The 27,590-nt window shown below is 32.8% G+C and overlaps 1 protein-coding gene across 12 annotated transcripts in view; it reads right to left on the bottom strand.

Annotated features, from left to right (window-relative positions):
* Positions 1 to 27,590, bottom strand: part of CCDC88A (coiled-coil domain containing 88A) — a 179,504-nt gene that overhangs the window by 43,997 nt on the left and 107,917 nt on the right. For 10 of the 12 annotated variants that reach the window (XM_056814003.1, XM_056813995.1, XM_056813999.1 and 7 more), the window contains 8 exons: positions 20,220 to 20,404; positions 18,530 to 18,667; positions 14,826 to 15,896; positions 13,703 to 13,830; positions 11,327 to 11,468; positions 8,002 to 8,166; positions 3,850 to 4,011; positions 2,497 to 2,774 (listed from right to left, as the gene is read on the bottom strand). In XM_056814003.1, the coding sequence (XP_056669981.1) occupies positions 2,497 to 2,774; positions 3,850 to 4,011; positions 8,002 to 8,166; positions 11,327 to 11,468; positions 13,703 to 13,830; positions 14,826 to 15,896; positions 18,530 to 18,667; positions 20,220 to 20,404 (2,269 nt within the window). The remainder of the gene's footprint in view (positions 1 to 2,496; positions 2,775 to 3,849; positions 4,012 to 8,001; positions 8,167 to 11,326; positions 11,469 to 13,702; positions 13,831 to 14,825; positions 15,897 to 18,529; positions 18,668 to 20,219; positions 20,405 to 27,590) is intronic. The other 2 variants (XM_056814004.1, XM_056813996.1) reach the window with 1 other exon arrangement.

Raw genomic sequence — 27,590 nt, 5'->3', positions numbered from 1 at the left:
ATCAACAACTTTAGTAAAGTTGCAGGATACAAAATAAACCCGCATAAGTCATCAGCATTTCTATATACCTCCAACCCATTTCAGCAGCAAGAATTAGAAAGAGAAATCACATTCAAAATAACCCTAGACAATATAAAACACTTAGGAATCTATCTGCCGAGACAAACACAGGACCCATATGAACACAACTACAAAACACTTTCCACACAATTAAAACTAGATCTAAACAATTGGATAAACATTGATTGCTCATAGGTGGGACGAGCTAACATAATAAAAATGACAATCCTACCCAAATTAATTTACTTCTTTAGTGCCATACCCATTGAACTACCAAAAAACTTCTTTACTGAATTAGAAAAAACCATAACAAAGTTCATTTGGAAGAACAAAAGATCAAGGATATCCAGGGAAATCATGAAAAAAAAAATGCACAGGAAGGAGGACTTGCAGTCCCTGATCTCAAACTATACTATAAAGCAGTGGTTATCAAAACAATTTGGTACTGTCTAAGAGACAGAAAGGAGGATCAGTGGAATAGAGTTGGCCTAAATGATCTCTGCAAGACAGTTTATGACAAACCCAAAGACCCCAGCTTTTCGGACAAAAATCAATTATTTGATAAAAACTGCTGGGAAAATTGAAAGACGGTGTGGGAGAGATTAGGTTTGGATCAACTCCTCACACCCTACACCAAGATAAATTCAGAATGAGTGAATGACTTGAACATAAAGAAGGAAACTATAAGTAAATTAGGTGAACACAGAATAGTATACATATGTCAGACCTTTGGAAGGGTAAGATTTTAAAACCAAGCATGACTTAGAAAGAGTCACAAAATGTAAAATAAATAATTTTGACTACATCAAATTAAAAAGTTTTTGCACAAACAAAACCAACGTAACTAAAATCAGAAGGGAAGCAATAAATTGGGAAACAATCTTCATAAAAACCTCTGAGAAAGGTTTAATTACTCGAATTTACAAAGAGCTAAATCAATTGTACAAAAAAATCAAGCCATGCTCCAATTTATAAATGGGCAAGGGAAACGAAAAGGAAGTTTTTAGCCAAGGAAATCAAAACTATTAATAAGCACATGAAAAAGTGTTCTACATCTCTTATAATCAGAGAGATGCAAATCAAAACAACTCTGAAGTATCACCTCACACCTAGCAGATTGGCTAACATGACAGCAAAGGAAAGTAATGAATTCTGGAGGGGATGTGGCAAAGTTGGGACATTAATGCATTACTGGTGGAGTTATGAATTGATCCAACCATTCTGTACGGCAATTTGGAACTATGCCCAAAGGGCGATAAAAGACTGTCTGCCCTTTGATCCAGCCATAGCACTGCTGGGTTTGTACTCCAAAGAGATAATAAGGAAAAAGACTTGTACAAAAATATTCATAGCTGCACTCTTTGTGGTGGCAAAAAATTGGAAAATGAGGGGATGCCCTTCAATTGGGGAATGGCTGAACAAATTGTGGTATATGTTGGTGATGGAATACTATTGTGCTCAAAGGAATAATAAAGTGGAGGAATTCCATGGAGACTGGAATAACCACCAGGAATTGATGCAGAGTGAAAGGAGCAGAACCAGGAAAAATTGTACACAGAGACTGATACATTGTGGTACAATCGAACATAATGGACTTCCCCAATAATGTCAATGCAATGTCCCTGAACAATCTGCAAGGATCTAAAAAACACTATCCACAAGCAGAGGATAAACTGTGGGAGTAAAAACACCAATGAAAAGCAACTGCTTGACTACAGGGGTTGAGGGGATATGACTGAGGAGAGACTCTAAATGAACACTCTAATGCAAATACCAACAATGTGGAAATGGGTTCGAATCAAGGACACATGTGATTCCACATTCCTAGTGGAATCGCGCATCGACTATGGGAGAGGTGAGGGGGAGGAAAAGAAAATGATCTTTGTTTCCAATGAATAATTTTTGGAAATGACCAAATAAAATAATGTTTAAAAAAGGTAAAAAATAAATAAATTAAATAAAGTGTATGTATTTCAATTTGGAATTATGTAATAAAAAATCATTAAGTAATCTATACTCTGATTCAGCAATTTAGACTCATTAAATTGGACATAATGGTACTGAGGATAGTAAAGCCTTCACTATTGGACATTTTCCTTAAAGGAAGTCAAAGACAGAAAAAAATGTTCAAGACTTAGCCAAATATTTGTGGCAAAATTATTTGTAACAGAACTGGAAGCAAAGTGGGTATCCATCAATTGAGGAATAGATAAAAAAAAGCCTTTCCCTTTGTCAGAAGGGAGAGTTCGATCTTCAAGAAGAGATGGGAAATGCTTTCAATAAAGATAAAAGGTATCAATAAAAATATTGAAAAAATACTTAAATGTTGAAGAAAAAGTAATTTTTTTATGAAGTATTTCTTTGGCATTTACTTTCTGTATGAAATTCATTAAGCTAACTTGGAAAAGCTATAAACAAGAAAACAATGACAATTACCGATCTTCAAGGTCCTTATGTTCTAACTCAAGATTTTTGTGTACAGATTTTAGTGTTCCATGTTTGGAAATGAGAGACTCATACTCAGAAGCTTGGCGTTCATGAAGATTCTCCAATTTTTCATGGTCTTTGACCAGTGCATCATAGAGAGACTTCAACTCTTCCCTTTCTTTGACTATAGAGTCATTTTCATTTTCTAAGGTGTGCTGCTGAGCAGATAGCTGGGAATTCTGGCTCGTAATTGAGGTATTTTGAGAATTAAGGGTAGAGTTTTCCACCTGTTAACAATAGACATAATTATCATTTTAAAAATATGACTGATTTATAAAAAAATTAGTAAAAAAGGGTTTAACAGTATGACTCATGTCAGGAATTCTTATAAATGAAGGAATCACAAATCTGCTCATATCTACTTTAAAATTTAAAAATTTTAAAACCTAAAACTTTTGCTAAAAATTAACTACAATTATATTGATAAAATGTTTCTAATAATAGCTAGGTCTTCTTTACTCCTTTCAAAGATTTCTAAACAGATTTTTTTTAACTGTCTTGAAGGTGAGGGAGAATGATTTTAAAAAACAAACAACTTTTACCTTATATCTTAGAACTGATAGAAGTATCAATACCAAGGCAGAAGAGCCATAAGGGCTAGGCAATTGGGGTTGAGTGATTTGCTCAGGTCATAGAGCTAGGAAGTGCCCCAAGATTTTAGGTCTGGCTCTCTATGGTATCTACCCCAAGGCTGATTTTTTTAAAGTGATGGAACTATCTTTTCCTTTCTCAAGCTATAGTAAAATTTAATTTCTTGTTTTTGTTCTCCCAGAGACTTGCATATTAATTAGGTCCTTAATATCTTTTTTTCTAGTAATTGACTCACTTAAATCTGAACAAAGGAAACCAGGGTTCATATGCTATAGTCATGATCTGAAACAATTATCTCCTATTTTATCTTAACTTATAAGTCCTGCAATTTATTTTATATTTTATATGTCCTTATTCTCTTATTCTACTTATTTTATATTTAGAATCCCAATAATCTTGATAAATACATTAAATATTATACTTAGTATAAATATATATCTTATTATTGTAAGTATAAATGCAAATTAAAATATTCATACTTACGATAAATATTGAGATCTCATTACATTATATATAAACACATACACACTATATATATATATACACACATATATTACTCTAAATATTTTAATTCATTCATGGTTAAGTTTTTACAAGAATCAGTATAAATTATTTGACTTAAAGGGTTATTGATAGCAAAGTTTTCCATTCATAAAAGAATTTCTACTTTTGATAAAAATTCTCCCACCAAAAATGTAACATGAAAATTACCTGAAGCTTGGCATTCTGAGTCTGAAGGGTAGTATTTTGTTCTTGTAAATTAATAGTCTGCCGCTGAAGTACAAGAATCTGAGCCTGTAGATTATTGTTCTGTGTCTCAAGTTGCTTCAACTGAGTTTTCAATGCTTGTTTCTCTGCTTGCAGGGTAGCATTCTTAGAAAAGAAACAACATCAATTTTAAAACACCATCTAAAACCTATGATCTATTTGCTGAATAAATATCAAAAGTATCAAAATAATTACAGATTAGATAAGGATTTCTTGGTAAGTATTTTAAAATTCAAAAGAAATTGTCTATAATTTTGTCAGCCTGGGGAACCAGCAGTCTACCAGTAGACTGCAATCTATGACTTAGTAGAAAAAAATCTTAGGAAATTGCCTGAATTACATTTAATATTTAATAGTGCCAGAGGTGGAAAATGAACCAAGATGCTTCTTCCTGATTCCCAGCCCAGAACTCTGTATTCACTATATCACACTGCCTTATTAAACTTACAACTTCTTTGGAAATTCAAGAAAAGGCAATTCCAATAATGACAGGTTTTTGCAGTCTTCACAATGACAAAGCATTTAACATACTTTCAATCTCATTATATATAAACTTGTAAAATAGGTAAAGCCTGATTAAGGTTTTATCCTCACTTTTCATATGAAATTAATGAAGCATTTAGGAATACAAAGAAAGACATTCTGCCATCAAGGAGCAGACAATTTAATATACAAACTATGTACAAACAAGTTATGTACAGTATAGACTGCATATAGTCTCAAAGGAGAAGCACTAAGGTTAAGAAGGGCTAGGAAAGAGTTCTTGCAGAAGGTAGGACTTTAGCTAAGAGACCTGGAGGAAGCCAGGAGTTAGAGATGAAGCATTGAGGAACAAGGAAGCCAAAGTACTTAGAGAGAAATAAGACATAAAAGAACTTGAAAGATAAGGAGTTTTAAAAATGAGAAGATTTTATATTTGATACTGGAGGCACAAGGAGTCACTGGAGTTTAATGAATGGGGAGAGTGCTACAATGGTTAGGCCTCAACTTAAGCAAAATCCCTCTGGCAACTAAGTGGTGAATATATTAAAGTAGAGAGAGACTGCAGCAGGGATACCAATCAGTAGGCTACTGCAATAGTCTAAGAGTGATAAGGGCTGGCACCAGGACAGAGGCAGTATCAGAAGAGAAAAGAAGTTTAAAAAATAGAAATGATAGGAGTTAACAAATCATTAGATTAGGGTTGAAAGAGTAAGGAGTCCAGGGTGAAAGAGTAAGGTGTCCAGCCTGAGGGTCTGGGAGGATGATGGTACCCTCTACAACAGGAGAAGGGGAGGTGTTCAGATTTGAACATGTTGCATTTCAGAGGTCAACAGGGCATGCAGTTCAAGATGTTCAATAGGCAACTAGTGATGTGAGACTGGAAGTCACCAGAGAGACTGGAGCTGGACAAGCAGCTGAGAGTTAACTGCATAGGGACAATAACTAGAAATCATGGGAGCTGATGAGATCAAGTGAGATAATGGAGAATGATGAGATCAGAATCCAGACTATAAAGGGAAGGGGTGGAGGAGATAAAAAGGGAGTGGGGAGTATAGGGGAAAAGATCTGGAGGCTCATAATCATAAACAACTTTCTGAAAGATTTTAATCACAAAAGAAAGGAGAGATAAAGGATGACAGCAGGAATAGATAGAACAAGAGAGATTTTTTTTTGAGGATGAGAAAGACCAAGGCATGTCTGTAGACATTAGGGAAGTAGCCCATACACAGGCAAATAAACTTGAAGATAGCAGCAGAAGTGATGTGAGATGAGGGAAGAAGAGGAAGTTCTTGGTAACTGATTTCAGTTTTTTTCAGCGAAATAAGAGGCAAGTTTCTTAGATGAGAGGGTTGGGGAAGAAAAGTCATGGGAGTTCTGAGGAGGAAGGAAAGGATTTGGAAAAAAAATTGCTGTGTTAAGTGGAATAGCAATCTATTAGAAAGGTATGAATTAGATTGTCTTACATAATGAGGGCCCAGTTATATACCAGAAATTTGTGTGGACCTGTCATTCATGACTTTCTCCAACTTCATTCAGTAACATGTGAGTAGGAGCAAAGGCATGGTAGGATGGTGGACATAATCCAAAACCTGGGTTTTGAGGTCAAGATCTTAGACAGGATAACTTTGAAATGGTTCACCAAAGGATAACAATGATGACCTGGGAAAGAACTGAGGGATTGGAGCTCATAGTAAAGATGGAAAACGGGTTTTTTTGGAAGTTACAAACAGATATAGAAGTGGAATGACAAAAGACTGTGATCAGATAAAGGAATTTTAGAGTTCTTAAACATGGATATGTAATATTTGTGAGTAATGAATACTTTTGTCATGGTGACATTAAATACATAAAAATACAAGATATTCTCTGCCTTCTGCAACTTCTGCTTCAAAGCAATCTTGATGAAATGGCAGAAAAGAGGTAGAAGCTGTCAGCATCACATTGCTCCCAAATTTTCTACAAATATTAGTTTAACTGCTAATGACTAATGTCATCCCATGATGACTAGTGTCGGTCTATGTACTGACATTTCCCCCTACGAATGAAACCTAAGGCATAAACAATTTAGGTGCCACTAAATGGAAGGATGGCTATGCCTACATCCAAAGGGAGAATGAAGGATGTGGTAGGGAGTGGTTTCACTATACAATCAAGGCAAGGAGAGAACAAATAATTAAAATATATAGCACCTTATGCACCACATCTATTGCAAGGATGATTCGATTTTCATTTAGCAAAATACTTTTACATGCTATTTAATTGAATCCAATATTGCAGGTTAATCTTCCATACCAGAAAAATAAATTCTACAAAATACCTTTTAATTCAGAAATGACAAGTAGACATGCAATCTTTGCTTGAAAATCTCCAAGGATGGGAAACCCACTATATCTAGAGGCAATCCTTTTCATGAAGGACTTTTGTGTTTTTTGGGAAACACAATATAACATATTTGACTAAGAATATTCATGTTATACCTACATTGTCTATTTTTTAAACTTCTACTCACTGTTTCTAGATATGTCCTCAGGGGGCAAACAAAATGATACCAGAGGCATTACCCCTTCCAAATCCATTTCTTCTTCAGGCTAAATATCAGTTCCATCAATTTTTCCTGATATGGCAAGTACTTCACCATCCTAATTGCCCTCTTCTGGATAATCACTAGTTTATCAAAGTGCTTCTTAAAATGTGGTACTAAGAGTTGTGCCAATACTCCAGACGTTATCTAATCATGACAGAGTATAGTAGAACTATCCACTGCCTTTTCCCTGGAAACTAGGCTTTCTCCTCTTTCGTTACCGCAGCTTACAATTACATCATCATTCATTGCCATATCAAAACCTGAACTATTTTGTGAAAAGAAATAATGTATAGTAAGTCAGAAAATGGTTGAAGCCAGGTTGGAAAGGGCTTTCAGAGGCAATCTAAGAAGTCCACTAAAATGTACTCCTGTTCTCTACTATGTTCCCCCTGCCCCCCTATCTTGTATTTGTAAAGTTGGTTTTTGAGCCTAAATTTTAGATCTCACCTTGGTTCCTATTCTATTCATCCAACATAAAGTTTTATCCTGTTCAGATATAGGTGAGAAAAGATTCTAAATTCCCTTTCAGCTCTTAAGATTATGTAATTTTGGCACTCCCTCTGCTGACAATGATATAATTTCTCTGGCTTAGTAGTAGATGATCTCAGAATTGTGGTGGCTAAAAAATTCATCACCTTGTGTTCAACCTGGTCATGAGCTTCTCTTAAACTTTGCTTGATAGGTTCTTGGGCTAAATTCATAAATTGTGCCCATATTCCCAGTTACAATAGGGCTTTTTCTGATGTTTAATGACATTATTTTTGTAAAGATGTTGAGTGATTTGGGAGAAAAGTTAATATAAAAAAATGACAACTATAGTTATCAAGTATATCATTCACTTTGCTGTTCTGAGTTTCAAAAGGTTTTGTTGAAGTAAATTCTTAAGAATATTAAGATTATTTAGTTGTATTTACAATAGATATTTTAAAAATGAAGTAGTAAAATACAATTAGATAAACTTCATGCTTTATATTTTAAGAAATATTTACTTTCAAATACCTTAATTCAATAAACCCTAATAAACTTACATTCCTTTCCACCTCAATTAACCTGTCTTTAACCTTCAAAAGCTCTCTAGTTGTCTCTTGACTTTCTCTTTCCCATTTAGTATCATCACCAGATCGTGGAGGAGAATTCTGCAGCATTCTTTCTTCCTCTTGCCGTTGTTTAAGAGCTTCATAATTCTTTTTCACCTAAAATATAACCAAAATATGTTAAAAATGGAAAAAAATTAATTTTATCCATTTTAAAAGTTATTTTCCTTACTTTGATTCAAAATGATATATTGTGCTATGCAATGGTAATACAAAACCAAAACCAAAAACTTCCCTGTTCTCAAAATCACTTTTAAAAATTTATATTCTATGAATACTATTCTTATGTACTATTCTTTTGCTTGCCCAATAAATTAAATTTTTTAATAGTAAAAGATATACATATAAAAACAATTATAATGAAACCACTGATATACTGTGGACAGCCAGGAAAAATGCATGGAGGCAAGCAGCTAGGCAGCTCAGTGCATAAAGAGCCAACTCTAGAGATGGGAGATCCCAGGTTTAAATGTGGCCTCAGATACTTCCTAGCTTTTGTGACCCTGGGCAAATCACTAAATCCCAATTGCCTAGCCCTTATCACTCTTCTGCTTTGGAGCCAATACTTAAGTGCTGATTCTAAGAGAGAAGGTAAGGGTTTAAAAAAAAATGAAAGAAAAAAATACAGTGCATAGAACCAGGAACAAGGAAACAAGTCACTGGAACACAAAATACATGTGATAAGGCTGTAAAATATAAGGCTGGAAAAGTGGGGGGAAGGGATGAGGTTATAAAGGATTTTAAATTAAAAAAAAAAAGATTTTTGTAGTTGATCTCAAAGGGGACAGGGAACCACTGGAATTTGTAAGGGGGGTAAATATTTTGGGGACAGATAATGAGTTTGATTTTTGACATATTTAGGGTGTCTACTGGACATCTAGTTAAAGATGTCCAAAAAGTAGTTGGAAATATAAGGCCAGAGGTCACCAGAGGGGTTAGGACTGGACAAGTAAATTTGAGATTCATCAGCATAGAGATAATAACTGAATCCCAAGGAAATAATTAGAATATCAAGAAAAATAAATAGGGATGGCTTAAGAAGGCTTAAGAAGATGGGGTTAAGAAGGATGAATATTGAGAAAAAGCCAATAGATTTGGCAAGTATGTCAATCTTAACATTGGAGAGAGTAGTTTCGATTGGTGAAGTTGAAAGACCATAAAGAGTTAACTAGAAAATGAAGTGGGGCCAGCTATTGCAAACAGCTTTCTGAAGATATTTAGCTACAAAAGGGAAGAGAAATATAAAACAATTGCTTGTAGAGATGGATGAATCAACTTTAACCTTTCCTATTACCTCCAGACTCGCATCTCCAAATGCCTACTGGATATCTCAAACTTAGCCCATAGACATCTTAAATTCAACATGTTCAAAATTTATCTCACACTTATACAAGATGGTAAACTTAATTGATACGCATTGTATATATTCTGACTGCTCCCCCAACTGGTCAGTCCCTTGTCTCTCTCCCTCTCTTTGAGCTTCCCTATTACCTGAAACATAATAATATTGAACTTAGGCCAATTAATAACTCCAAAACAGCCTTTTAATGTTTAAGTGGAAAGAAGCATCAATAAATGTAGCAAACTTCATTGGTGTCTTATTTTAAGAAATTGTCAAAACAAAATTTAACTTTTGGTTCATATGTGTGGTTTTTAACTTTTTTAAATTTTGTTACATTTTGGCAAACTATCTGCCCACCTATTCCATGATTTTGTTCCCAACAGAGGGGTTTTACAACTGTACAAATCTACAGTAAAGAAATTAAAAGCATATTTAAGTGTCTACTTTGTGGCAATACAGCATGTAATGTATTAGCGATACAAAGTTAAAAGATGACATAGTCCCTGGCCTCAAGAAGCTTACATTTCACTGGTGAAAAATGTAATGTAAAAAAGGTAGAGCATAAGAGGAGTATATGAGAGACTAAGAATGCTCTTGGAAAATCTAAGGAAAGAGAAAATACTCTCTTGGAAAATCTAAAAAAGGATAAAATACTATCAGTTTGGAGGGATCAAGGAAGCTTTCATGGAAGAGGTGGCACATGAATTGAATCCTAGAGCAAAATAAAGATTTTAATAGAAAGAGGCACGATAAGAATACTATTCATTTGGTTAGGTTTGTCATTTTCATCATTTTATATTTTCCTTAGAATAGCAATTATTGGGGGCAACTGGGTAGCTCAGTGGATTGAGAGTCAGACCTAGAGACAGGAGGTCCTAGGTTCAAATCTGGCCTCAGACACTTCCCAGCTGTGTGACCCTAGGCAAGTGACTTGACCCCCATTGCCTAGCCCTTACCACTCTTCTGCCTTGAAGCCAATACACAGTATTGACGGAAGGTAAGGGTTAAAAAAAAAAAGAATAGCAATTATTCTGAAGCCCCAGTAATTTAAGAATAGAGATTTTAAAATTTATTTCCCCAGAAAATACTTATTAAGAGTTTCTCAATGTATTTGAAGACTTACAGTGAATCAAGTATGAAAAAATTTAACTGTTTTTTAACATTAAGAGTCCCAAGAGCTGACTTAATTTCCTTCCCCTTTTGGTATCTCTATGTTATAGTAATTGAAAATCCTGTCTCCTAACTTTATTTGATTTAAAATTATTTTTATGCTTCAGGAGCCAAATCATATTTGTATACAAAAGGTAATGAATGTGTACATCCTAAAAGGAGTTTTTAAGTTAAAAGAAAATTCATTCTTTGCTTCTTCTCTATTGATATTTTCCTTTGAACACACATGTTTTCATCAATAGTAACCTCCTATCTTCTACATATATTCTTAAAGCTTATTTACCTTACTAGCTTCTTTACCTTCCAAAATTGTGGCATTTCTTTTTCTTGATTGTGAGATTTTGCCTACTATGTTTTATATAAAGCCTAAAGATTTTGTTCCTTTTCCACAAACAGTATTAATTCCAATATCTTGTTTATATGAACAAATAAAGATTAAGTTATTCTTGAAAAGAATGAAATTTTACTCCAATCTAAATCTCTCATATTCAAATCTATGTATGTTTTGTATATAGTTTGTCACAAAAATACTAGAAATAGTAAATGTCTCATTGTTAAAAAACCATTCAAGATGTTCTGATTCAACTTTAACAGCTTTCAGTTAAGTCAATATTAATTAAAATATTTTAAAAATACTTTAAGATCTCTTTTCGGCTTCAGAAAAAGACAATTTAGATTGTTGTCTTCTTTCTTTAATTTAATATATAAAATGTCCTAAATCTAAATAAATGTAAATGCTGTACTTACTGTTTTAAGTTCTTGGCGTAGTTGCTGGTTAAAATTAGTTGATTCTTCTAATCGAGCTTCCAAAGCAGCAATTTTTTCTTCCTTTATTTCCAGGGATTTCTTTAGTGTAGACTCTAATTTTGACTCCAAAAGCTTGTACCTGCTATTCATAACAGAAGAACCAAGTCCTTTTAACTATCAGCTCAGTTATTAGTCTTTCAAAATACACTAACTCCCTTTAAATTGACATTGGGCTTGAGGTAAGAACGTGAAAATGCAAAATTATAGTTCATGGTTTTTACTCTCATGCTGATTTTGAGAAACCTTTATTCTACCTAAGACAAAATTCTCATCACATCCTTCTTTTTTAGCTAGTAAGAGCAAAGTCAAAAGAAAAAAAGAAATGTGGTAATAACTGTGACGGTAATTTACAAAAGGACAAATATTTTTATTTTTGCCCTACATACACAATAGGTATTTAATAAATTATTGTTTAATTTTAATATAATGCATGTACCAAACAAGTAAGAAGCAGTAGGCATGCTACTACAATATATTCATATTCTGTTTTATAAGTACTTTAACATTTAGGCTCTCTTTTTAACTAGTTATGATTCAGTCTTTGTGGCAGAGCATGATTCTCCCAATGACTGAGGAAGAAGTTCAACTCACTCAAGACAGTTTATAGAGATCTTAAGTCAGAGCTCAGTGTTACTGTTTCTTTCTTAAGGTGATCTACACTGACTCTGGGGTAGCACAGCCACATTATCAAGGATCCACACAAACAAAGCAGAGGGCACATTCATTCATGCTCCACAGAAGACATAAAAGTGAAAATGCTCAGACTTGAGGGCAGGTAGGTGGCTCAGTGGACAGGGAGCCAGGTCTATATACAAGAGTCCTGGATTCAAATCTACTCTCCTACACTTCCTAGCTGTGGGATCCTGGGAAAAGAAACTGAACCTTAATTGCCTAGTCCTCATGGCTTTTCTGCAGTAGAACTGATAATTGGTATCAATTCTAAAACAGAAGGTAAAAGAAAATATTCAGACTAATGTGAGAACATGGCCCTGGTACCACTCTAGTAACACCAAAAAAACCTCTCAACCACAGCATAGAGACTAGTTTAATTAGTACACCAACACTTTCTTAAATACTATCTTCATAGTGGAATGCTTAGGGCGTGTTGGAGCACAAAAGACAACACGGCCATCCAATGCAACTGAGGAAGTCTCCAGGTGTAACGATTTTTTGTGCCACTGGACCCAGGCTTCCAACGCCGAGAGTGGGACTGTCTCTGTGCATAGACTTTTCCACTTAAATCTCCTTCACGCACAAGTGTTTTTGTGCAAAGCGCACAACGACAATCGTCATTCTCGGTTACCGTGAAACTACTAATACTAATGCTGTGTACAAAAACTCTTGAGGTTATGTGTAATGCTCACTTCATCTGCATATATTTTACCACTTGTACAATTTTCATAGCATTAATACTACTAGATTAAAATCCATTGAATAAAAAGGCCTGTACCTTGTTTAATAATATATCCCACAATAAGCTAGCATAGTTCCTCAGATTTTGTTTCTGTTTGTTGATAATTAAGTTCATAATAAAAGGAAATTTCATTTTAAAAATAAAGTAATAAAAAGAAAGGATTTTGTAAATAGTATGAAACAGCAAATAGTTATTTGCTAGGATCTACTGCCAATTACTTAAACAAGGGAGAAAAAGTCTTATCTAAAAAAGTTAAATAATTAGTGCAGAAATAGTTTGGAAATATCCAGATTATTGCTTTCATTCACTTCATTTTGCTACTAAAGCCTATCTTAAAAAATATCATAAATGAGTAATCTGAAAGAGCAATATAGTCTCACAATGACAAAAGCAAAATTTTGCCGATCAAACCTCAATTCATCCCATGAATATTTATTTACACAAGACTATTTACTAGCAATTGTACTTTGCATGTGTAGCTTATAAAAATATTTTACTTAGCCAACTTAATTTGATCTTTTTTTAAACAAGAGAAATTTTTGGTATATGTATGAAACTTTTTGCCATGGAAAGAAGAGAAAAGTAAAGAATAAAGACAGTTTTGTATTCTTTAATGTATATATCAGGCAATGTGTTGTACAGGAAGTACACTTTATGAGAAGTAAGGAGACCGCACTTCTAGTCAGCTGACTTTTGTTTCCTCATTTGTAAATTAAGTGGGTAGGGACTAGATCATCTCTATGGAAACTTCTAGATCTAAATATTGCATTATTCTATGCTTCCTATTCTCAGGAAAAATATACTCCCCCCCACCCAAAAAAGTTTTGGTAAAAGGAAAATGGATATTTTATTGTATTTTTGGTAAAGATGTTAAATGTAACTTTTTTCTCAATATGACTCACCTATCATCAGTACTTTGTTCATCACTCAAGAGACGTTCTTTATTTAACCCTATCTTTTCAAGTTCATGGGTAAGTTTTTCTAGATCATTATTCATTTGTTGAGTCTTCAATTTTTCACTCACCAAATCCTTATTAAAAAAGAAATGTAAAAATAATGCAAGTAGCAAGTATATAAGATTTCTAAGCAATAAAAAACAACATCTCTCAATGAAGATATCTAAAAATGCTCAAAAGAAAAAAGGATGTCTTAAAGGCCTATTTCTTACACCTACTATGTACTAAATTAGAAAGAATAATAGTGTTAAATTTACGTAGAAAATCCTAAGTAATTCCTTTTTACTTCTCTTTTGGAAATACATCTAATTTTCTCTCAATGTTAAAACCAACATTAAAGCACAAATAAGATTTGTACACATAATTCAGGTTTGAAAATGATCACAAGGATACTCATTCACTATTCAATAATGTGGCAGAAATTCCCAGGGTTTAAATTAATCTCTGGGAAGAGATTATGGAATACCTTTGAGGGTAGTAGAAGAGAGGATCCAAAAGTCATAGAAAAGCTCTTAAGAATCTTGTTGCTTTGAGCATAGTAAGAAAGCCCACCAAAGGACTACCTTTAAAAATTCCATACTCTATAGAGGAGTTGGCAAAGAATAAGAGGCTAATAATATGTCTCAGTTCTTTTCTAACAAGAAGGCTCCAAAAGAAAGCACCAATAAAGAAAACCTAAAATAGATTTAACCACTTTCGTGGTATTTGATGTATTGATAGATTTATTAATTTACTAAGTTGCAAAAGTAAATATTGTTTCCTCTTTGGTATAATCTAAAAATTAAGGTCACACATTTTTACATGAAGGTTCTGAACTGAGGTTCAGGTAGTTATAAAAAGTTCATTAAAATTTTTATTTACTATTTAATGAAAAAATTTTTTAGTTTAAAAAAAAATATTAAAGCAAGCAAGTTAGGCAAGCTTGCCAGTAAATTCTATGAATTTAGACTTACAGATTAATCAATATAATAAGTTGAAAGCTTACATATATGAAAGTTTAAGGAATATAAACTCACATATACAGCTGAATTTTAGCTTATATTTGCAACTAAGAACTGAAAAGAATCACCTCACGTAAAGTAATAAGAGTTTTTTTGTCAATAGTTGCTCTTTTCACAAGTTCTTTGTTTTCTTTCTCCAACTCTTTCAAACGAATACAGGATTCTTTAAATACACTTGTTTCTTTGAAAAGACTTCTGTTTTCTTTTTCAAGATTTCCAATTTTAATGTTATTTTCTTCCAGCGTGACATCTTTAACTTCAGCCTGTTGTCGGAGTCTTTTATTCTCCTTCTCTAGCTGTTTCTTATCTTTTTCTAGTTGAGAAGTCTCCTGCTCTAGTAGCTTGTTTTCTTTTTCCAATTGTTCTAACCGTTTACTGGATATTTTTAACTCTTCTAGATTTTTCTGTAATGTTTGGTTTTCAGTTTCTAATTCTTGTAGTTCACTTTCTAACTGCTGAATTTTTTTATTGCTATTCTCTAGAGCTTTCTGCAGTCTTTGGTTTTCAGTATCTAAACCCTGGTAGCTAACTTCTAAACGTTCCGTTTTCTTGAAAGAAGCTTTCATGAGTTCTAAGGTCTTTTTAAGTTGCTCTTTCTCACTTTCTAATTCTTTATTTTCTAACTGTAGTTGAGCCATTTTCATGCTAGCACATTTCAAAGATTCCACTGTCCTCCTTAATTCTAAGTTTTCTTCATCTAGTTGAGAATTTTCTTTCTCCAAGGATTCCAGTTGAAAAGTAAGGTTTTTTAAGCTATCTAATGTCTTCTTCAACTTTCTGTTTTCTACTTCCAGCTCAGAATTTTCTAGCTCTAAGGTCTCAATTTTCTCACAGGTAATTTTCAAATTAGTTATCTTTTTTTGTAATGATTCGTTTTCCTTTTCAAGATGATGCAACTCATTCTCAAGTTCTTCTGCTCTTTCTCCTCTTTCTTTGTAATGTTCCAATTCCTTTTTAATTTGTCGCTTTTCAAATTCAATCTTGTTTAACTTGCTGCTTGTTTCTTTAATAGATTCATGTAGGATTTTATTTTCTTTCTCAATGTCTTTTACCCTTGCTTCAGCACTTATTTGTGATCGCTGCCTTAAGGATGCTACAGTTTGATTCAAATGCTCATTCTCTTGTTCCAGTATTTTAATCTAATTTGGAAAAAAAAATTGTCAGTACAATGTCAATTAAGAATTAATTAAAATCCTGAATTAAAATAATAAGGTGAAGTGGTACATGTAAGATCCAATTATGCCTTGATTTATTTAATCTATTATTTGAGAGTATATGCATAGAATACTAGAGATTTATAAAAATTGGTCTTTGTCCTTAAAGTTAGAGCTTAGAATGTAAGAGAATATGGAAGACATACTGTTTTTTTAATTAGATTAACCAGTGCCTAATTTTATTTGCTTTTTCAAAGTACCAGCTCCTAGTCTTATTTATTTGTTGAATAGTCCTTTTACTTTCAATTTTATTAATTTCTCCTTTAATTTTTTTTTTACCTGGGGATTTTAAATTTGTTCTTTTTCTAATCTTTAAGTTGCAAGTCCAATTTATTGATCTCTTCCCTATCTATTTTATCAATATAGGCACTCAGAGTTTTCCTTTGAATACTGCTTTGGTTGTATCTCATGGATTTTGATATGTTGTCTCCTCGCTATCATTCTCTTTAATGAAGTCCATAATTGTTTCTATGATTTCTTTTTTGACCCACCAGTTTTGAAGAATTAGATTCCAAGTAATTTTAAATTGGCCTTTTCATGGACCCTTGTTAATTATAATTTTTATCACATTATAATCTGAAAAGGTTACATTTATTATTAATATTTCTATGCCTTAGTACATGGTCAATCTTTGTATGTATACCATGTACTGCTGAGGAGGTATATTCCTTTTTATCTCTGTTCAGTTTTCTCCAGATATCTATTAGCTCTAAGTTTTCTAACATTTCATTCGCTTCCATTACTTCTTCTTTATTATTTTTTGGTTTAATTTATCTAGTTCTGAAAGAAGAAGGTTGAGATCCCCTACTAGTATGATCTTACTATCTATTTTCTCCTTAAGTTCCTTTAATTTAGATTTAGAAATCTAGATGCTATCCCATGGTGCATAAATATTTAGTAATGATATTACTTCATTGTTTATAGTACTTTTTAGCAAAATGTAATTTCCTTCCTTACCTCTTTTAATTAGATCAATTTCTACTTTAGCTTTGTCTGGTATTATGATTGCTACTCCTGCTTTTTTTACTTTAGATGATGCATAATAAATTCTTCTCCAGCCTTTTACCTTTAATGTATGTGTCACTCTGTCTCAAATATAATGTTTTTTGTAAGCAACATATAGTAGGATTCTGCTTTTTTAATCCACTCTTCTATCCATTTCCATTTTATGGGTGAGTTCATCCCATTCACACTCAACATTATGATTACTCTATCATATTGCCCTCTATCATAGTATCCCCCTTAGATCCTGCTCTATTCCCTTTCTCTGTTCATTCTCACCAGCATTTTGCTTTTTGTCACCCCCCACATACATTCCCCTTCCTCCAATTACCTCCCTCTGCCCCTGTCTTATTCCTCTTCGACTTCTCTGTGGGATGACAGAATTCTATACCCCACTGAGTATACTTTGTTTTTCCCTCTCTGAGCCAGTTATGATGAGAGTAAAGTTTAAGCATTGCCCATCACCACCCTTATCCTCCCTTCTCTTGGTCAGAGAGGATTCTTGTGGTGATATGGAGCTGCTCTGGTTACTCCTCCATCTTGGCTCCTCCTCTGGAAATCATATTTAGTGTTTTTTGAGATTTTCATATCTGTTATATATTATAAAGATTAGACAAATATTAACATGATAGACCTCACTATATGTATAGCTTTATAGATTTACATATATAGATTTATATAGAGAGAGAATATATAGAAAATATAGATTTACATGAAGATGTATTTATGAGTAATTTACTTACAAAAAATTTTTTCTCTTTGAAAAAGAATTTAAAAAGGAATATCTGTTATTTAAGAAAGAAATTTATTTGCAACAGAGTGCAACAGAGTTTATTAGAAGGGGCGTTAAGAGTTCTATCTTAGCTTTGCCATTAATTAGCTATGTGACCTCAGGCAATCCAACAAACCTTGGTAGACTTCAGCTTCATTTACAAAATAGGGAGGTTAGCCTACAGTAGGTACCCACCCTATAGATCAGCATCTACCAATCATTTCTAAATCTCAACAGAATTCTAAATTGATACCTACCACCACATCTGTCTACATTTTGTCTGACCCTTTGTATTTTGTCCACAACTAGACTTTGTACCAAATGCTCTAAGAAGTTAAAAGCAACTCTTTGTCAGAAGGGAAAAAAAAAAAGGTTATTCGCTTCTGGACTAGATGATTTCTAGGATTTTTTTCATTTCATTGTTTGAAGAATTAATGTATTCTATAAAAGTACATTCATATAACATAAAAACTATCCTCATACTTCTAAAATTTTACTTTAAAAATCTATCACTGTAAATAAATTTATTTTAATGGTTTATGAATAATTGGCTTATATATGTTTAAAGACACTTTTTGTAAGGAAACAAAAAAATACTTAAGACTACTTAAATACTGGGGGGCAGCTAGGTGGCTTAGTAGATTGAGAAGCAGGCATAGAGATGGGAGGTCCTAGGTTCAAATTTGGCCTCAGATACTTCCTAGCTGTATTGGTTCCAAGACAGAAGTTAAGGGTTTTCAAAAAAAGAAAAAAAGACTACTTAAATACTGGAAAATTGATAGACCTGTCTTTCTGAATTTTCACGAAGTGTTTCAATGGTCTTTTCCAACTGCGCTTTCTCCTTCATTAGATCCTTGCTCAGATTTTGACAATTTTGAAGACTTTGCTTTTCTTGAATAATTTCATTCTCAAGACATTCCAACTAGGAGAAAAACCCATAAGTGAATATTTAATATTTTTATAGTTTCTAAAATATGACAAAAGACAACATTTAATTTTAACACAAAAGTAAATATTTAAAATTGAAGTACAGAGATTCTATTAATAACATTCATAAATGGTTATCTTCAAAAACTCTTCATGGTTAAAGATGTAGTCCTAAGCACAATAGGAAAATCCAAGCTAAATGTATGGTAGTTATAGACTATCTGATGCAAGTAGTTGTTATCAAAGATGAAAAAATTGTCTTGCCTTCTTGGCTTGAAGTGATTTGCCAGAGCCAAGAAATGTTTACATGCCAAGAAGTAAAAATAGAATGATAAGAAGGAGGTAAGGGAGAAAGAAAAATGGGGAAGGATTGGAAAGAAATGGGGAAGAGTATTGAAAGTGAAATATGAGGGGGTGGCTAAGTGGCTCAGAGGATCAAGAAGCAGGAGTAGAGATGGGAGGTCCTGGGCTGAAATTTGGCCTAGAAGCTGACTACGCATATGACTCCAGGCAAGTCATTTAACCCCCACAGCCAGCCCTTATGGCTCTTCTTCCTTTAAAGCAATACTCAGTATTAATTCCAAGATAGAAGGTAAGATTTTTAAAAACAATGATAGAAAAAGAAGAATGAAGTGAGAAAAAGAAAAAGAAAAAAGGAGAAAGGAGGAAATGTTGGAAAAGAAGGGAAAGAGATTTAGATGCAATTCTAGGAAATGCTTAAGCTTGGTTTTGGTCTGTTATAACATAGTATATTATAGATTTAGAGAAGTAATTTTTCTAATTATATGCCAGTTGTCATTGAACATATTAAAAAACATTGGTAGTTTGCGTAGTTTGTATTTTTCAACAGATTTTAAGTTATTTAAATGCCTCCAGTTAGTGGTTTAAAAAGAACAAATTTAAAATTTAATTCTTAAAGTAGTTTGGGTCTCTCATTTCACTCTTAGTAACACTGATAATGAAAGTTTATTAAACTCCAAAGGCAACAGGCTTTTCAAAAGACAAATCTAATCCAACAATATAAAAACAAATTTTAAAGTATAGTCCCAAATTAAAAAAAAAACAACTAATCCAATTCAACTATAAATAGAAATCTATGCATAGCATTTATAAAATCAAGTAACATCTGTTGTTTCTTACTAAAAGGATAAACCCTGCCTCCCCCAAAATTGGGAAATGGACCCAAGTTAACAATTAAGTTTAAATGTTCAAGTTAATAATAATTCTTTAAGATGTATTTAATTAAACAAACTTCAAGGCTATTTCAGAACATATGACCCATAATGCAGACCAGACTACAATGAAATACTGTTAAAAATTCTAAGTGGCTTCAAAATTGAGAATGTCAAATACATACTATACTTGAATACAATATTAAATTTCAAATCTTGTAATCATTATTTGATTAAATATTTTGGTATTGGGAAATTTCTGCCTAACTCGAATCTAATTAAAATTCAAGTTACATAAAAGGATTAAAAAGTATTGGTTCTGTTACTATCACAGTAGTACATTCATTTATGTGTATATGTAAATATACAAATTACCTTCTTACTAAGTCTTTGGTTTTCTTTTTCAATTTTCAGAATTTTGGAATTACTGCTTTCTACAGAATCCACAGCATTTCGAAGCTCTTCTATGGTCTTCACCAAACTCTGATTTTCCATTTCTAATTTCAATAATCTACTTGATGTTAATTCATTCACCTCATGGCCCAGAGATTTCTGTGGCGCTATAAAATTTAAAAATATGACATTAGTAGGGGTATGTATGTGTATCTATCTGGCTATCTCTCTGTATCTCTTTATTATTAGATAAATATCACTGAATCACTTACCCCAAGGGTTACTAATTTGTATCTAATTTGATGAATATTAATATAGAAGATAAAGATAAAAAAATCCAGGAAATATAGGTTCTGTGTTTTTTACATGATGATATTGATGTGCAATCTAATAGAAATGGCAAAAATCAAGAGATCTGGGAGATAGCATGAGTCAATCTTGATGGGCCTTCCTTTCCTTATCTTAAAAAATTGGAATGCAGGAATATCTATTTCCTTATCTATCCAATTTTCCTATTGCAAGGATCAAGCAAGACAACACATGTGAAATCCTCTCTCAAAAAAAATCATAATGGAAATATAATGAAGGGAAAGAACTGGGCAACAGTATCCAATGATGTTTTGAGAAAGATATAGGCAATATTTAAAAGAAATCTACTCTACATTTTAAATGGTGACATGAGTATACAAAGCACCAAAATTAACATCTTCACAATGCAAGATTTAAAGAATTCAAAGTGGATCCCAATACAATATATTGGCTCTATGAAATCTGTTTTTTCCAGTGTCTCCTATAATAGTCTCTCATTAAGCAACAGTCCAGAAATAGTATTTCAAATAGTTCTAAAGCATACTTTAAATATTTTTCAATGATGGTAAAAAGAGTTTGAATCTTTCAAAACTAGGAAAAGTAAAATTCTAGATTTTCAAATCTCACAGGGACCAAATTAAATGATTATGCTATCTAATGGAGTAATAAAAACTTCACCTTTTCAATGAATTTGTTTTGGTGGATTTGTAATAAGTCCTTAATAAATATCTGCTGGGGCTGAAGGCATAGAAAATACATTAGAGAGTCCTGATAAGGCAATCTCAGGAGAAAAAAATCATAGCGAGTCATTATTTCCTAAGTCAAATTAGAATGGGGAGACAGAGAAATAGATCTTTTGACACTGGGGTTAGGGTCTGACTGAGAGCCCAGAGGATGAAGCATTTTATGAAACTAAGAAAGAACTGAGAATGAGTACCAGACAGGAGTCAAAGAATATTCCACGAATAAGAATCTTTGTATCTTGAAGGATATTAGTAATTCATGCTAAACACTCCTTTAAATTAGAGGCAAAATAGGCTATCTTAATGAAATAAATGACAAAATCTCATAATAAAGATATGTGACTCAGATCAGTGGAATAGACTTGGGATAAGTAACCTCAGCAAGACAGTCTATGATAAACCCCAAGATCCCAGCTTTTGAGACAAAAATCCACTATTTGATAAAAACTGCTGGGAAAATTGGAAGACAGTATGGGAGAGATAAGGTTTGGATCAACATCTCACACCCTACACCAAGATAAACTCAGAATGGGAGAATGACTTGAATATAAAGAAGGAAACTATAAGTAAATTAGATGAATACAGAATAGTATACTTGTCAGATCTTTAGGAAAGGAAAGATTTTAAGACCAATTAAGAGTTAGGGAAAAAAATCACAAAATGTACAATAAATAATTTTGATTACATTAAATTAAAAAGGTTTTGTACAAATAAAACCAATGCAACCAAAATTAGAAGGGAAGCAACAAATTGGGAAAAAATCTTCATAACAAAAACCTCTGACAAAGGTCTAATTACTCAAATTTACAAAGAGCTAAACCAATTGTACAAAAAAATCAAGCCATTCTCCAATTGATAAATGGTCAAGGAACATGAACAGGCAGTTCTCAGCCAAAGAAATCAAAACTATTAATAAGCACATGAAAAAGTGTTCTAAATCTCTCATAATTAGAGAGATGCAAATCAAAACAACTCTGAGGTACCACCTCACACCTAGCAGACTGGCTAACATGACAGCAATGGAAAGTAATAAATGCTGGAGGGGATGTGGTAAAGTTGGGACATTAATGCATTGCTAGTGGAGTTGTGAATTAATCCAGCCATTCTGGAGGGCAATTTGGAACTATGCCCAAAGGGCGATAAAAGACTGTCTGCCCTTTGATCCAGTCATAGCACTGCTGGGTTTATACCCCAAAAAGGTAATAAGGAAAAAGACTTGTACAAGAATATTCATAGCTGCACTCTTTGTGGTGGCCAAAAATTGGAAAATGAGGGGATTCCCTTCAATTGGGGAATGGCTGAACAAATTGTGGTATATGTTGGTGATGGAATACTATTGTGCTCAAAGGAATAATAAACTGGAGGAATTCCATGTGAACTGGAACAACCTCCAGGAACCAATGAGAAAGGAGCAGAACCAGGAGAACATTATACACAGAGACCGATACACTATGGTACAATCGAGTGTAATGGACTTCTCCATTAGTGGCAATGCAGTGATCCTGAACAACTCAGAGGGATTTATGAAAAAGAACACTATCCATATTCAGAGGAAAAATTGGGGGAGTAGAAACACTGAAGAAAAACAACTGTTTGATTACATGGGTCGAGGGATATATGATTGGGGATATAGACTCTAAATGATCATCCTAGTGCAAACATCAACAACATGGAAATAGGTTCTGATCAAGGATACATGTAAAACCCAGTGGAATTGTGCATTGGCTATGGGAGGGGCGAGGAGAGGGGAGGGAAAGAATATGATTCTTGTAACCAAGGAAAAATGTTCTAAATTGACTAAATAAAATATTTTTTAAAAAAAGATATGTGACTCAGGAAAAAAATAAACTAAATAAAAATACTAACATGGAGAAAAACAAGAATACAATGAAGAGGACTGTTGAGAGGGTCAAATAAGATGATAATCATAAGGTACTTAACAGTGCCTGGAACATAGCATTATATAAATGTTATCAATTATTATAGTTATTAGAATAAAAAAATCCAGTCACTTTCTAAAAACCCGAAAATTTCCAACAATACTATATCCAAAATCCAGAGCTTCCCAAATAAAGGAAAAAGTACGGCAAAGAGTGAGAAGAATTCAAACACTAAGGAGGCACAATCAGAATCACATAATTTAGCAGTCATCACTTTAAAGCAGCAGAGAGCCTAGAATAAGATATTTCAGAAGATAAAAGATACAAAGATATATAAGCAAAAATAATTTACTCAGGGAAAATGAGTAAAATTTTATAGAAGGAAAAAGTAGAGCTTTAATGAAATAAAAGACTTCTAAGTATTGATGATAAAAGCTCAGAACTGAGTAGAAACTTTGAAATATGAATATTAGTCAAGCAAAAAAAAAAACAAGACTGAGAAACCATAAGGTATTAAAGGAGAACTTGCTTATATTCTGATATGGGCAGAAGTTATGTCAAAATTCTATCATCATCAGAGTTACATAGAAAGTCTATTACAAAGAGGGCCTAGGAATGGTTCTATTATGTCTCAATGATCTTACAAGTATAAAGAGGGTAGAAGAGTAAGGCAGCAAGAGAAATAAGGGGAAAAGGAAGAATGAGAAAATTTATCTCACATAAATGCAAGAAGAAGGTATGTAGGGGGAATAGGAAAGAAACTTCATTCTCATTTGAACTGTTCAAAGTAGGGACAAATACATACAAACATAGTTAAGTACAAAAATATTTTTTTTTCACTAGGGAAACAGGAACTGAACAGAAGATAACGGGTTATAAAAAGGATGTATGAGACTGGGTGAGTGTGTGTATGTATTTCTCAGCTTTGCATTGCACCTTGACAAAAACTGATTACATATTATGGCATAAAATACACATAAATAAGGCAAAGGAAAACAAAAATAGTAAATGCATCTTTTATGGGCTACAATATATTAAAAATGAATTAAAGTTTTAAAGCATAACCCTAAGGAATGGGAGGGTCCAAGAACAAATTATAGACACATTCAAGAATTTCACTAAAGATGACACCAATGAGACAAAATACTAAAATTTTTGGGATACAATGAAAGCAGTACTAAAGAGAAAAATTTATCTCATACCTTCTTTTATCAATTAAAGAGAGAAGTGGCAGATCAATGAGTTGAAACATACAATTAAAAAACTGCAAAATCAACAAATTATCTCCTTCAATTAAATATCTAAATAGAAATCTTAAAAAATCCAAAGATGAGATTAACAAAATTGAAAGGGAAAATAATCTAAATAAAAGTAGTAACTTGTTTTAAAAGCACAATGAAATAAACTTTTAGCTAACTTGATTAAAAAACAAAAAACCGTTAAATCCAGTCTTAGAATCAATACTATGTAATGATTCCAAGGCGAAGAGCGGTAAGAGCTAGGCAATGGGAGTTAAATGACTTGCTCAGGGTCACAGAGTTAGGAAGTGTCTTAGGCCATATTTGAACTTAGGACCTCCTATCTCAAGGCCTGGTTTTCAATCCACCAAGTCACCCAACTACCCCCCACTAACTTGATTTTTAAAAACGAAGGAATCCAAATTTCTAATATTAAAAATGAAAAGGGTGAATAATCAACTAATAAATAAAAAATTCTTAAAAACAATTTCATCTAATTATATGCTACTAAAATGACAATTTAAGTAAAATGGATGAAAACTTACAGTTATATCAAATGTTTAAATTAAAAGAACAAGAAATGAATAATTTAAATATACAATCTTTGAAAAAATAACTTGAACAAGCCATAAGTGAACCACAAAGGGGAAAAAGCCAACATACGAACAAATGGACTTAAAAGTAAATTCTATTAAACAAAAGGACAATTAGTTAAAAATAGCGCATAAATGATATTTAAAATTATCATATTATAGCAAATAGCCAACACCTATACAAGGAAGAGTCAATAGAGAAAAACTACAGATGAATATTCCCAATCAATTTAACATAAAATATTATTGAGACTACAAAAACATATAACAAAAATTACATACTATGACAAAGTTGGTTTTATACCAGGAATGCAGTTATGGTTTACTTCAGGAAATATAAATATAATTGACATTAAAAAAACAGAACAAAAAATGTTTTATCATTATATTAATAGATGCAGAAAAGCCTTTTGAAAAAATAACAAAGCCTGTTTTAAAAAAAAAAAACTCACTAGAGGGGGCAGCTGGGTAGCTCAGTGGGTTGAGAGCCAGGCCTAGAGATGGGAGGTCCTAGGTTCAAATATGGCCTCAGACACTTCCCAGCTGTGTGACCCTGGGCAAGTCACTTGACCCCCATTGCCTAGACCTTACCACTCTTCTGCCTTGGAGCCAATACACAGTATTGACTCCAAGACGGAAGGTAAGGGTTTAAAAAAAAAAACTCGCTAGAAATCATAGTGAAAAAAACCCAGATAAAATCCATCTAAAACCAAAGAGTCAACATCCTCTGTAATGAAACTCAACTGAAGGCTTTTCCAATAAGATCAGGGGTAAAGCAAGCATGTTCATCATCACTATTTCTATTCAATTTAGTGCTAGAAACATCAACTAGCAATAAGACATGAAAAAGAAATCAAGAGAATAAAAACAAGAAAGGAAGAAACAAAATGATCACTTTTTACAGATGATCTGATGATGGCTTAGAAAACCTTAGAGAATCGATTTTAAAAAACTAATTGAAAGAATGAAAAACACTATATAAAACAATCCCATACAAATCATCAGCATTTCTATACAAAAACATAAGCAGGAAGAAATATAAACTCCATTTTAAAATAACTACAAAAAAAGGTAAAATACTTTTGCTATATGAACACAATTACAAAAGATTTAAATGACTGCTAACTACTATTTTTATGATTAGCAACTACAACCCTCCAGTCAATTAGATTTTCTCCCTAGTATTTTTTGGGAAAATATAAGTATGAATTAATAAAAAAATCCTTTCGTTTCTTATTACATGCATTACTAATAAATTAGGTCTTACTATACCATATACTTACATTTTCAACAGTTAACTTGGGTTAAAAAGCTAGACATGTCTATGCTCAAATATGTGGTCCCTTCATAATATTTCTGTAGCTGGGAGTCCTTAATGTCTATCAGCTGCTTTCTCTATAACATATGTGTATGTGTGCATGAATAAGTATATAGATATACATATAATTAAATATTTAAGTATATACATAGCCATGTTTTATTTATAAACTAACAGAAGCTGATGAATATAGTCAAAAGTACTTTCAAATTCAGTATCTAACATACTCTCTTCACTGTGCCATATAATATCTAGTGAATGAATATCTTCAAAATATCATTCATAGAATTAGATATAAAGGATTTGATAGCTTACTTAGAAAATTTGCAAATGTCAAAGGAAGAAGAATAGCTAACAGGGAGTCACAAGAGGGTGGAGAATAGAGAAGGAGAGAATTCAGAAAACAGCATTTTAAAAAAAAAAGAAAAATGTCTAACATGACTTTACCAAGTCTTTATTTCTTTAGACTAAATAAATACCAATTCCTTCAATTTGTGGTTTTTTTATGACATGAAATCAGGGCCTTTCTGGTTTCCCTCACTGTTCCCCACCCAGTGAGAAGGAAAGAAAAACAAAAACGATTACCAATATGTACAATATTACAAAACAAATTCTTACAGTTTTTTTTTTCCTTCAAGTATAGCAAAACAAGGGAGCAAAGTGGATGCTCCTGGCCTTGGGAGTGAGGAAAGGTCTTGTTTCAAATCCCACCTCTGACAATTACTAGCTGAGAAATATGGCAAAGCTATTGCACTTTTCAGTTTCTTTTTACTTGTATTTTTTAGTTACAGTTTTACCTTTTTTTTTTTGAACATCACATTCATTTCTGAATATGCCTCTTCCCTTCCCCTACACCTTGTGGCCAACATGAAGCTGATACATTGAAGGAGAATCAGACTCTATAGCCAATAAAAAGAAGAGATGTGTATTGTTTCAATTCTCTAGGAACTTCAATTTCTTAGTCACTAGATATTATATGGCACAGTGAAGAGAGTATGTTAGATACTGAATTTGAAAGTATTTTGGGGATAATAACTATAGTACTAACCTCCAGAATTGCTATAGGAATGAAATGATAATCTATGTGAAACACTTTTGAAACCTTAAAATGTTTTTCTGTTTTATGGTTTGTACCTAGTATTCTGCAAAGAATAAATAAAATAACTGTTGAAATGAAGTATCTGAATTACTCATGGAAGAGAAACCTCTTATTTCACTTGTATCAGAAGGCAGGAATACAAACAATAGAGACACATTTAAGTTTATTATAAA

Source organism: Monodelphis domestica, chromosome 1, assembly GCF_027887165.1.
Source record: "Monodelphis domestica isolate mMonDom1 chromosome 1, mMonDom1.pri, whole genome shotgun sequence".
Taxonomy (NCBI): domain Eukaryota; kingdom Metazoa; phylum Chordata; class Mammalia; order Didelphimorphia; family Didelphidae; genus Monodelphis; species Monodelphis domestica.
Note: the sequence above shows the minus strand (reverse complement) of the source record. Positions and strands in the feature narration are given on the sequence as shown.